Here is a 13,271-nt window from a genome sequence, read left to right as displayed (position 1 = left end):
TGCGTAGTTTACTGCTAATTGGTTTGTTAACGGCCGTGTTTACCTCAGGATAAATCAGTAAAACTCTTTTGTTCGCTAAAATTTGTTATTATTTTTGAAATATTAATTATTATGTTTATTAATATTTATTATTATTGCGATATAATAATAATATTATATAGTGAAACTAAAGAATCACGAAAAAAAATTACTAATTAAAATATTAAGTGGAACGTCAAACAAAGACACTCATACTGATTAACCCTAGAAATAAAGGAGGAAGTAGCCGACAAGGCCGGTCTAAATTTCCAGGAACCAAATTCGGCATCTTTTAATGATATTAAAAAAATTAATCCACCCACCCACATCTATAGGTGACTCATGATCAATTTAGCCGGCTTGGAAAGGTTGTTAAAAATTTAATCATAAACCTCTTACTTAATTACAATAAACAAGAATAAATAAGAGGGCTAATTAACTTGTCAAATTAATTGTTTACTGAGAATAAAAAGTTGTTTTCGGGGAACTGTAGTGACATTGTCTTCACAACAGTTTAATAAGCCCACAAGTCAATTGATTCGAGGAATAGATATATTCGCGGTCTGCCGAGCAATCAACGCCCTCATTTAGTTTTTTAAATAAATTAAACGTTTTTGTTTATAATTAAAACTTTTATTTATTTTTATTGAATTGAGAAGAAGCATTACATCTTACAATGTATTACATTAGTTTCTCTCTTCATTCTGTAATTTATTTCACCCTATATATATATATATATATATATATATATATATATATATATATATATATATATATATATATATATATTCTCTTTCGTGATGTCGTCTTCCCGCATTTTGACTGACGGTGTACCTTTTAGATGCTAAAATTCAATTTCAAGAAAAATTGCCCCTTGTTTCTGGCACTCGAATTCGTCAAGGGGAGACCGGGAACCCAGTCAGCTTCAAAGGCGATCGGGGAACGTGACACGAGTAAGAATTGCATTCGACGTTAAACAGAAAATAAAGAAACGAAAAAGGAATAGAAGGAAAAATGTTAAATAACATAAAAAAGGGCGAGGCTTTACTAAAGAGACTGAAAAAGAAAAGAGCTGATTTTGACACCGCGTGGAGCTCCAACATTTTCAAACAGAAAACGCCCTAACTATTCCAGATCCGTTCGGAACACTCCGACAAGTATTTGCGGACACGATTGACAGATCCCTCTTCATTTTATTTCGTTTCATTGGACGATCTACGGGTGGCATGACTGCCCCACAATTACTATTTTTTCCGTTCGGCCTCAATATCTTCAGCCCCTCAAGCTTCACGGCGTCTCAAAGATTTACAGCGTTGTCAAAATTTTCAAGCAAAAATTGCTTCCAAAGATTTCTTACAGGTTAGTTACTAGTAAAAAATTTTTGAAGAAAGTATTTGCCCTTGCCTGCCTAAATTGTTGACATGGGGCTGAAAAAAACTCGGATCCTTGGTATCGAAAGTGTCAACGGCAGATCTGCTGCATTGACACATCAAACGGCAACCTAAAAAATAAATGAAACGATACCACATTCACTTTATTTTGATTTTCTGCCAAATACTTTTTGGAATGTTCGTCTGTATATGACCATTTAAAAAAATTTGATGCATCAATATATAATTTTTTTTGTGCTCTGATATGTTCTAATACAAAAATTACAACCATCTTAATTTTCATGACTTGATAAGTTCATATAAGGTCTGATATGGTCATATATAATTCTTTGACCAAAAGTAGAGTTAAAAATCTCCGATATGTGGTGCACGATCGCCGAATCGTCTCATTTTAAGAGAGTTTTGTCTTAGGCGTTAAGTTATAAATTAAAACCAATTTTTTTTTTAATTTTTCTTAGAAGCTTATCTGATATTGATTTTGATAATTGAAAAAAAATATGAAACAATTAAAAGTTACATAAGCAATTTATTTTTTATTCTCATACATGACTTTCACGCAGTTTTTGGACATCAATCCAACGCATCATTGAAGTACTGACTAAAGTATTCTATAGAATGATTATATATCTTATTTCGAATCATTTTCTAGTTATACACTGTAAAAAAAAACCGGTGTAAGTCCGGTGTTAAAATTACCGGTGTTAAATTTAACACCGAAATCGGTGTTATAATAACACCGATGTAACACCGATGTAACACCGTTAGCGGTGTAAATATTTTTTTCGGTGTTATAAATTTTCCGGCAGCATAAATTTATTTTAATTAACACAATATTTATAATCGAACCGTACATGTTTAATAATCGGAAATAAATAATAAAAAAAATAATAAAAGAGGAAGATATTGATATTTAAAAATTTTTTCACGTAAAAAGAAGATATCCGTTTAATCGATTCAATGTTTAAAATATTTTATTTTCAGAAGCAAGCGCCATACACTGTAAAAAAAAAAACCGGTGTAAGTCCATGCGGTGTACGGTGTTAATAATTCCGGTGTTAAATTAAACACCGAAATCGGTGTAGCAGTAACACCGTTCGCGGTGTAAATATTTTTTTTTGGTGTTAAATCGGTGTTATAGATTTTCCGGTGTTCATAATATTTTGACTGACACAATTTTTATAATTAAACTTTTTATGTTTGATAATTAAAAATAAATAATCAAAAAAAGTAAATATTTAATTTAGAAAGTTTGAAATAATAAAATATTGAGTCGATAAAAATTTTTAATTAAAATATATACACTGTAAAAAATTTCTATGTAAAAATGGGTGAAATTCTCTCGATGTAAATTTTCGATCCGTGTTACTTTAACACCATTATTAAAGGACAATTCTAGAACATCATATGAATAATCGGAAACCTCAAAATAGTGCATTTTAGTAATTATTTCATAACTTTTAAGTATTTTTTTAAGATTTTCGGAATATTTTTAAAATAATTTTAGAATCAATGCAATTTATTTGAAGCAATTTAGTTGAAATTTTGTCCTTAAATCTTACGTGGAACCTTTTTTGAATAATCTTAAGTCATTTTTTTAACTATTTGAGAACAAATTTTGAATACTTTTAAGACATTTTTCGGATATTTTTGAGACAATTGTGGAAAATTTGTTGGAGGATTTTAGAGTGTTTTTACAACAAATTTGAAACATATTATATTTTTAGAACAATTTTACGATAATTTTGAACGTTTCTTAAATGATATTCATAGAGATAATTTATTTTTGCACACCGATAGAAATTTTAACTTGACTCAAGAGCAAAAATCTTGAACCAAGAACACCAATTGGAAGAAAATGAATTTCTTGAGCCAAGAGGAAATATTCTTGAGTCAAGATAATTTTCTTAATTCATGAGAATCTATCTTGACTCAAGAATTTTTCCTCTTGACGCAAGAAATTCATTTTCTTCCAATTGGTGTTCTTAGTTCAAGATTTTTGCTCTTGAGTCGAGTTAAAATTTTTATCAGTGCACAGCTGTAGATTTTTCCCGTAATTAATGGATGAACAATTTTTTGGACAATTTTAGGACGTTTTTGGGACAATTTAAGAATTTACGAATTACCCATTCACGGTGAAATTCAAGGAATTTTCTTTTACAGTCGACGCTCTCTGTATTGGACCTCTGTGTATTTGACCACATTCTTCCTCTATATTTGACGATTTTACACATCTCTTATGGACAAGAACGAGTCAAATACAGAGAGCGTTGACTGTATAATGATAATATAATGCTATTATGTAAGCTATGGGAGACTATGTGTTTCAATATGAGTTTATGTGCAAATGAAATATCAGAAAACAAAAGCAAAGTTATCAAATTATTAATTTATTACGTTTAAAACATCCATTATATTGTTAGCTTGTTTTATAACATTCATTAAATCGATTTCTGCGTAATTTTATAAATTAAAAATTTTTAAATGAATTTTACTTGTCTCATTTTGATAAATATTGAATAATAATTGTGTTTTATGGATCATGTAATATTCATACTCCGATACGGTGTAAATTTATTCTACTGTTACACCGTTATTACACCGATTTAACACCGCAAAAGAACACCGCTACACCGGTGTTAATATCCAGGTGTTACATAGCGGTGTTAAAATGAGTCCATTTTAACACCGCTTTTTTTACAGTGTAGTATTGCTTTTGCAAGAATATTTGTAAAAAAAAAAACTGAAAATAGGGTCGTAGAAAACGTCAAACAAAGAGTGATTAAAAAGCAGCCCCTCGATGTAACCATCCCCTGTCGACGTCACGTGGCGGGAAGATTACTGCTGGCAAGGAGCATGATTGCAGCATGACATATCGCCTCGGGCCTCCGCTAAGTTGGACGGGTACGGGTTTATAATAATCTTTTGCGTTCGTTCTTCAGTTTCGCGCAAATCGAAACATATACACTGTAGTATACACACAGAGAACATAAATTGCACGAAAAACAAATCTTTGTAAATAATTTATGCTCAAATGACAAAGTGACAACTCTTTGTCAAATACGTACTTTATTTAGTTTCCTCGTGTTAACCATTTTTACGTCTTTACAAATTTGCCATTCGCACTCTTTAGAATATCATCAAGTAATTTTTAAGACTTTAATATTTGCGAGTTTTTTCAGAATTTTTTAACCTTAATTTTAATGTTTGTCATTTTTTTACAAAAAATATCACGTATAATTCTTTGAGGAAACCACAAAAAAAGTTTATAAACTCTGAAAAAAAATATGTCATGTTTGTAATTAATAGGAATTTTCTTGAAATATCAGTTTAATACTCAAAACAAAAAGTAACTAATAAAATTAACAAAATTAAAATTATCTTGACTTAAGTCGAAAAATAAATAGATTGAAATAAAAGGAGACGCAAAAAAGGAGCGTGAGAACCGGAAAGATATTCCAGGTGACTATAAACTTATTAATCAACTAATAATAACCTATCTCAAATGTGACTCATAAATAACAGATTACGTCGTTCATAAATTGAGTGTTAAACGCTTGTTAAAAATTAAACTAAACCGAATTATAAATTATATATTAGATTAGATTGCATAACCAAAAATAAATAAAACCCGCATAAATTATGTCAGTTTTCAAAAAGTTCCCAGTCCAGGTCTAGTCTTGCAACATCTTTTTTACCGGCCGTAAACTATTTTCTAGAATCTAGAAGTAGTAGGTACATATATAGTGGCCAACAAGTTACGCCATACACCTTTTTTCTATTATCAATTCTACACTTGACGCGCTACAGCCTCGTTTTTAAGGATAAAGTCTGTCAAAAAAAGCAAGGATAAGGATAAGGATATAAGAAGAGGTTCCCTCGGGCGTCTAACCCTTTTACCATCAGAGATTCATAATTCAATGAACACACACCTTTAAGAATAAGAAGCTTATAGCTGGAAAAAAGTACTTTCCCCTTAAATGCTGGATGCAGAGTGGAAAAAATAATAAAGTTCTTTATCCTGGCCGATAAATTTCAGGCTTAAGAAAATTTATGGTAATTAATTAATGGGTGATGGGTGATGCTGCAGTTTGCTGAATATTGGGAAGGAAATGGTCGCAGGTGTAGCGACAATAGGCGAAACCAGGATGTCCGGTGGTGAATTAGCGTCGTAGAATAAATAATATTATAGAGTATAGAGTATAGAGTTTGTAATAAAACGAACATCGATAAATAAAGGACCGAAGGAAATAAAGGAGAAGACTACGATAGCAAGTGCGTATTTTATTAGCTTAAATGAATACCTAAGTGACTGAATGAAACAAAGAAGATAAGAGGAGAAAAGAGAAGAGAAGGGAAAACGCGAGACGCAAATTAAGTAACGACGTGAGGACATTTACTTTTATTTAGTGGCATTCATCTGTCGGTTTACTTGTTCCGCTGGATACAAGGCTGATTATCCTACGACGGATGCTAATGGATATGGAGGAGAAGTATCTTTACTTTACTTTTTTTTTTTTTTTGTCTCAAAGTAACAAGAGATGAGAGTTTTCTATGAGGTAATAATGAGAATCGACGCAATACGATCAACAGGAGGATCTAATCCGCTGGGAGTTGTCGTCGCTTAAACAATCCTCTGAGATAATAAGAGGCTTTAATCACCACGGGAAAATTCTACTTTGTTCTGATGGTGCTTACATTTGTTCTAATGACAGGGCATAGATAGTTTAGTCGCTAATTTTCGTGAGTATTATTTGAGAGTTTTTAATCATTAGTTATTCTTCGTGAAACAAATTTATATTGAAAGTAAATTGTCACTGTTAAAATTTTGGGGAATTTTTAACTATTTTTGATACTGTGTGATTAAAAATTGGTGCGCAGAAGTCTATTGGATCCGGCTCTTACTTACAAAAGCTTTTGACTGGGTTCGAGCCCGGCGTACACCAACGAGTATTTTCAATATTTAAGTGTATTATTTTGTCCAGCCAAAAAAAAAAAAAAATCGAGTACAACCACAAAAAGTTTACTCCCTACTGTAGTCGCTCGTGACCTTAGTAGTTTATGCGACTTCAAAATAAATAAAAAAAAAAAAAAAAAAAAAAATTGAACATGTATTAAATTTTACAAATTTTTGACAATTTTTTTTTATGCGGTATTAATAACATCAATTTCAAACGCGAGTTAATGACTAATAAACGAAAGCGTTAAAAGCCAATAAGTGTCGCTTCAAAAATTAAAAAAAAATTAATTCCTGAAGCAAACTGCACGCGAGACTCATTAGGCTAATTGTAAGTAATAGTTCGTTAAGTTGGTGATGCATTATATATATTACAGACGATAATAACCTCATAATCATAATCATAATGTATCGAACTATAGTCAGTGTAAAAACTTAAAAGCTAGAATAGAAACTAAGTGTCTAAGTGTAAATGTATGTGTGGAATCACGCGTACTCCTCTAATACAAACGCGGTGACATTGAAATGAACGGAAGGGCATCTGAGTCATCGCGATATCACGCCTTCTAACTCTCAACTGCGAAAAAACACTCGTTAGTCAAGCTACACGACCAATTAGAACAAATTACCCTCTACTCTGGGATATGTTTCCGAAATTTAGTCCAAAATAAAATAATAATAGCTTCCTACACGAATATACTTTTATTTTTCACCAAAAAATATTAAAGATACTCTGCCACACATTACACGTGTCTCTTTGTTCGTGTTTGCCTTTAGAAACTTTTTTTCTAGCGAGCAGTTGCGGGTCAGATATAAATCGCTGTCTTAATTTTACGTAAACAACTCGCTTATCTGTGAGATGGATTACAGCGAAAAGACACTTGTCTACATATTTATATTCAATAGTTTCATTTTATGATTCAAAATTTTTTTTTATCTTTGCATTGAAATTAAATGTTATTCTAAAAGTTTTTACAATGGGACTTTTTATGTAGAACAATTAGATTTTTTACGATTCAAATTAATTGTTGGACTTTCTATTTATTTCAAGTTTTTAAATTATTGTTTATGGAATTTTAATGTTTTAAGAAAGTTGCCAGGTGAAAATTAATATAATTTGATTAGATATTTATTGAAATGAAAGTCAGTGTTACTTTTTTCGATCCTTTAATAAGTGATATAAAAATATTTGATGAATTGTATTAAAAAAATTAGAATACTAAAATCGTCATATTAATTAGATTTAAAAAGCAAACATAAAAGAACAATATGATGAATACATTAAATTTGATATCGACGATCCACAATTCATAATGCCTCTTCGTATGAATATTTTTTTTTAGGCTATCCGGAATCCGTAGAGCCTACATGAAACTGTTCAGCCGACATTAATACGTATTGCAGTTATTCATAATCGTTAAATTTAACTGTAGGCGTTCGATGTCGATATCCACGTGTTATGTGTGTATATAATATATGTATATAGGTATGTAGATTATGGTGATCAATAGCACGCACGATCGATTGAATTGAGTCACGAATATGCGTGGTTGAATTTAATGATCGCATTAATAAAAATTATTTATACATATATATTACATATATATACACATACTTCTGTGCTTAACGATAATGATAAATTTTCAGAGATATATGGCATAATTAGTGAGATTAGAATTTTTCGGTACTGTGTTTGTTTTCTTAGAATTAATAATTTTGTAATTAATACCGTATATTATTATTATTGAAATTTATCAATACATATAAATTAAAAATTATTAAAGTTAACAAAAATGTTAATTTAATTTGCACTAGTTAATGATTTTGATATTACTTTTAATATTTTGTGGCGTATATATAAAAGCAAACTTAAAAGCCGGAAACCGGTTTGGAGGTCGCCTCGTGTGCTCGTGTGTGTTTATTATCTTGACACACTCGGCCCTGCTATCAGTTGTTGTTGTCCAAATTGAGTATTTATGTTTTGATATTTTTTTTCTCGCTAATTAGTGGATAAATTTTATTTTATTATTTATAAATTTTATACTCGATGAAACGGAGTGCAATTATATGCCGACGTTAAAAGCGGATCGATACCGGTCATACCAGCAATTAATTAATAATATAGTGCAGTTACGTGTAAATTTTAAATTAATATAACGGGAAGGCTCTTGAAAACTGCGCCAATTATCGATACTAATTTTTACATTAATTTAACACTGATTTTTTTAAAAGGTTTCCAGAAGAAAAGGAACATTTTAAACCAAGAGGAAAAATTTTTTTCTGGAAGCAAAGCTTTAATGTTTATTTTGACAATTTACTAAATTAAAAAAAAATTATCTCATGTCTAATTAATATTTTTTTTAACTGAGGAAAAAATTTTTGCATTAAGAAAATTTTTATGATAATTAATGCGTTGAATTGTAAAAAACTAAAAAATTTTAATGAAATGATGCATCTCTATTTGAATCATGAATAACGGTTATAATTTTTTAAATTAATGTTATAAATAAGCGAACTGGATGAGTGGGCGATAGAAGTTAAGTTGTATCGCAAATAGAAGGTTCTAAGAAACGTCCAAACGTTCCGTTAGTTTATAGTAAATTTATTTTATGATATTTCTGGCATGTATAAGTTAGAAGCAGGTATAAATATTTACCTGGTGGATCTCGGGATCGTAAGAATAAGTCTGCCGCTTATTCTTACGTTATTTAGCCTTGAGCAAACCTTTTTTTGTTATATTATACCATATTATTTAAAAAAAACGAACGAAATGGGTTTGTGTTTTATCTCTTGGGTTCTATTCGCCTGGCCCCTTACCTCCCTCGCGAGATACCGAGAAGAAGCGGAGGAAAGTGAGGATTCAGGATTCAGATTGGAAAATAAATAAGAAATTGCGAAACAGAACAAAACGAAAACAGAGGGAGAACCTGTTTGGGAATCGGTTGTCGGTACACATCGGTACTCAGGACTCTGGATTCAGGATGAAGCCGGTTTACCATTATGGACCATCAATTCGCGAATCATCATATTAATTTGTGTCCTGTAAAAATGCACGAGCATTTTTAGTTCGAATTTCAAAAAATTACTTCAAATTTTTAATATTAATTCTCAGTAGGATTATTATTACATAAAAAAAAATTTTCTTAGTCATAAAATCCCGTAAGATATCAAAATAATTTTCCATAAGCTCTTAAAATAATAACAATAATTAGAAATTTTTTAATTCCATAAAAATTCATAGATAGTTTTGTTAATTTTCTAAATATAAATTTTTATTCTTAATTTATTAACTGAAAAAAATAAAAATAAAAATAAAACAAACAACATGTGGGCTGATAACTTGAAGGTCAATTGATCGACTCACCAATAATTGTTCCCAGTTACGTCTGTTTTTCGGCTTAGTTGCATAACCCATGAGTACTAATATCCTCAAGTATGCTTACTGTGTATGATAATAATATTTCGGCGACCCCGAACGACTCCTCGTGCCACGAGGCTCAACATTGTCTAACACACAACACACCAAAAGTAAAAATAAACTTGTTAATAATTCCCCGAGTCCAAGGTGATGGCCATGTTATTGTAACTTCATTTTGTGTTATTATTTATTATTCTGCTCATCCTATTCTATATAAGACGGAAAACATATGATAATGTGTGATGTAAAATATATTAAACAGAGCCATTTACGTATAAGTAAATATAAATAGTATTCATATAACAAAAGTATTGTACTCAGGAGCAATATATCAAAATTATCTCTTGTAAACATATACTTACACGTATTTATATTTTTTATGTTTATCAGTGTTGTTAGTAGGATGGGCGAAATGCTAGTTTGTCACGTGTCATTATGAGATATTTTAATGACAGTCCTTGAACTTATTAAAGTTTAATACCAATTATTTTTACTGATTTTAGATTAAACCCCGAGGCACATTTATTATGTTTACGTACATGTATTTTTATTGCCTCGTGCAGCATATTAATTTCTAGTTATAATAACAATAATTTAAATAGTAATTTTGATTATAATGGGGAGATATTGTTTTATTTTTTTTTTTATCTAATTTCTTTTTTTTTTTGTTTTTTCATTGCAGACAAAGTTGCGGTGCAAATGGAATTTTTTCTCGTCGACTTGATTTCAGCGCTTTCAACAGTCTGCCCAGAACTAAACTCAACTCCTATCATATTAAGGTAAGAATTTATCAATTTTTTAAATAAAAAAATTTTTTCCATGGAATCTTGAAAACGCTGTAGCACTCAAATTATTCAAGTTATCGATCTGATGTTTTTTTTTTTACGACTTTCGTAGTATTATCACTGAGTGCTCTATTGAAAATCAAGATTCAAATTCTTTCGGTTTAATTATAACATCACAATTTTTTAAATCAAAGAATTTTTCACAAAAAATTTCGACATTGAAAATTTAAAATTCAATTTCTTTTATATATATTTCTTTAACATATTATTATTATTATTTTCCTTTCAATAGTAAGTAAAGTAAGAAAGGGTTGTACAAGTATGAGCAAAAATTTGCGGAATCACGGGCGTGAATTTGAAATTATTTATATGACGTGAGATGAAATAAAAAAAAAGAAAGTTAAATATGAGCATTTTACTAAATAAAGAGGAGAAAAAATAAAATAAAATAAAATAAAAGGGTAGTCTGAAAATGGAGAGTAAGTACGTGTACTTTTTCATACATGTAATGTGCAAAGCATATATTCCACGTAGCAGAAAGGACGAGAGTGTGGAAGTTGGGGGTAAAGGGTGGCATGCAGATTCGGCCATGCAAGAAAAATCTTTCGCTTTTCATACTCCGTTTTCATCTTTACACCCCACAGAATTTCTCAGAAACTCTGGCCCTGGTTCGTTGTATCGCCAATAGTTAGGGTGTGGATGGAAACACCCCTCATATGTATATATATTTACTTTTTATCCCAGTAACGGTTCCTGCGCATTTCAAAATGCAAAGGTTGCTTTTTGCGCTCAGAATACCGATGCAGAATATCTGAATTTTCTATATTTATTTTAAAGCTTCCGGCGTGTACTATTTTATTCATTTTCGACAAACACATTTCTAGAATTCATATCAAGTAAAATGAATATTTTAAATGCAATTATCTGGGTGTTTTACATTTTATTGACTGCATAAAATATTTTAGTTTGCTATTCGATTTTGTTTCTTCCATTAATTGTTGAAATAATTGATCAGTGAGTAATTTAGAAATACCTATCACATTCATTAAAAAAATAACTTGATTCAAGAGAAATATTGATGATCCAACAGCAAAATTATCTAGAACCAGTTTTCTTGATTAAGAATTTCTTATATTGAAATTCGTTTTCTTTGCTGGAGATATTCTCTTTCTCTGAGGTTTTTAGTTTGCACTGTTACCGCAAGATAGCCAGGTGGCGAAAGTGCACTCGCTTCTGGAGTTGTAAAACTTGTAAAAATTTTAAATTTAGGATTAGCTGTTGGGAACATGGAAAATTATGACTTTATTAGAGAAATTTTATCAATTTAGGTAAATTTTTCTCCTTGTCTTAAAGTTATGTATTTTTTATTCGATTTTTAAATTGATCCGAACTGAACCTCTTTAAGGAAGAGTTAAATTTTCAAGGGAATTTTTTTCTTGAATTACATTAGCTTTTTTTTTTTTTTTTTTTTTTTAAATAACTAAATAATTAAATAAAATATTTTATTAAACAAGAATATAAATATTGATCCGTAAATAAAGGAATATGAAAAATATAAGAGACTATAAAGCTCCAAGTAACGATAATATCCTACGCTATTTCTGGATTTATATCGATTTGAATGAGAACTTATGAAAGTAAAAGAGGATAAGAAGGTATTCCTACGTTAACGGTGAGTACAGATACCCATTGGATTGAATTTGAAATTGGATTTTGTTAATAGTAAATGACACTTTTATTTATCGAACATCCAATTGAGAATTTATATAAATATAAATATACAAGAGCCGACGGATCTTATATTATGAGGCGATTAAACCGGTTGGGTGTTATCAAGTCAAAGCCGTGCAATAAAAGGTGAGGATGAAATAGAATATAAATAGTAAAGAATGAAAGATAAAGGATAAAGAAAAGGGTCTGGAAAAAGGGGTAGAATGTGTTGAGAAGAGTGTGAAGAGCTCTAGAGGTAGTATGTATTTTCTAATACTTGGCGTTTAAGTTTAAGGGGTGTCAAAGCATTCTACTGCTGAGGAAACCAAGGCACGTTAACGCCGGCTGGTTGGTTGGTTTTGTTGGGTGTTTCTTGTCACGCAGGGTAAAACCGGCGTCAATGTTTGCCGAGTGTTATATACTCTATGTTCTATGGATCTTGAGACGATACGTCGACGGCGTAAACGTGACTGACTCGTAAATCATGAGAGTTGATACCGTCTGGCTACAATACGACAGGATACTCTTGATAAATACTTAAAGTCATACAGTATTTTTCGCTTCGTAGTGATTTAATCTTAATCTAAAGCTTCTTTTCAATTTATTCACCTATTGTCACTTTTAAAAATTTTGTCTAAATATTATTTTTAGGGAATTTTTCAAGTTTGAGCTTGGCAGCGACCATTTTGTCGAGATAGCACTGCATTACCGTACGAATCTAAATTTAGTTCTTCGAAATGCCGCTAAATGAAGTTGAATGTCAGTTCTGACCTAATAATCTGGTCTAACATAAAATCAAGAGTGTCTCCACAGCGTCAATTTATGAAAATGAAAATGCTTGCTCACAGAACAAAACTCTTCTGGAGATATAATCAATCCAAAATCCAATATTCCCAATTGACAAATCTCAAAATTAATTATTATATCCTGGGCTCAAATTCAATTAATTGCTTTTTGTACGACAATTTTGTGAGAATTTTAAAAGTTCATGTATA

At 30.5% G+C, this 13,271-nt stretch overlaps 1 protein-coding gene across 3 annotated transcripts in view; it reads left to right on the top strand.

Annotated features, from left to right (window-relative positions):
• Window positions 1-13,271, top strand: part of Heca (hdc homolog, cell cycle regulator) — a 120,523-nt gene that overhangs the window by 12,400 nt on the left and 94,852 nt on the right. For all 3 annotated transcript variants that reach the window (XM_074237661.1, XM_074237664.1, XM_074237662.1), the window contains exon 3: window positions 10,464-10,560. In XM_074237661.1, coding sequence (XP_074093762.1) covers window positions 10,464-10,560 — 97 coding nt within the window. The remainder of the gene's footprint in view (window positions 1-10,463; window positions 10,561-13,271) is intronic.

The sequence above is a fragment of the Cotesia typhae genome, unplaced genomic scaffold (assembly GCF_013202065.1).
Source record: "Cotesia typhae breed Kobodo isofemale line unplaced genomic scaffold, CoteBio_Ctyphae contig_22, whole genome shotgun sequence".
Lineage (NCBI taxonomy): Eukaryota > Metazoa > Arthropoda > Insecta > Hymenoptera > Braconidae > Cotesia > Cotesia typhae.
Note: the sequence above shows the minus strand (reverse complement) of the source record. Positions and strands in the feature narration are given on the sequence as shown.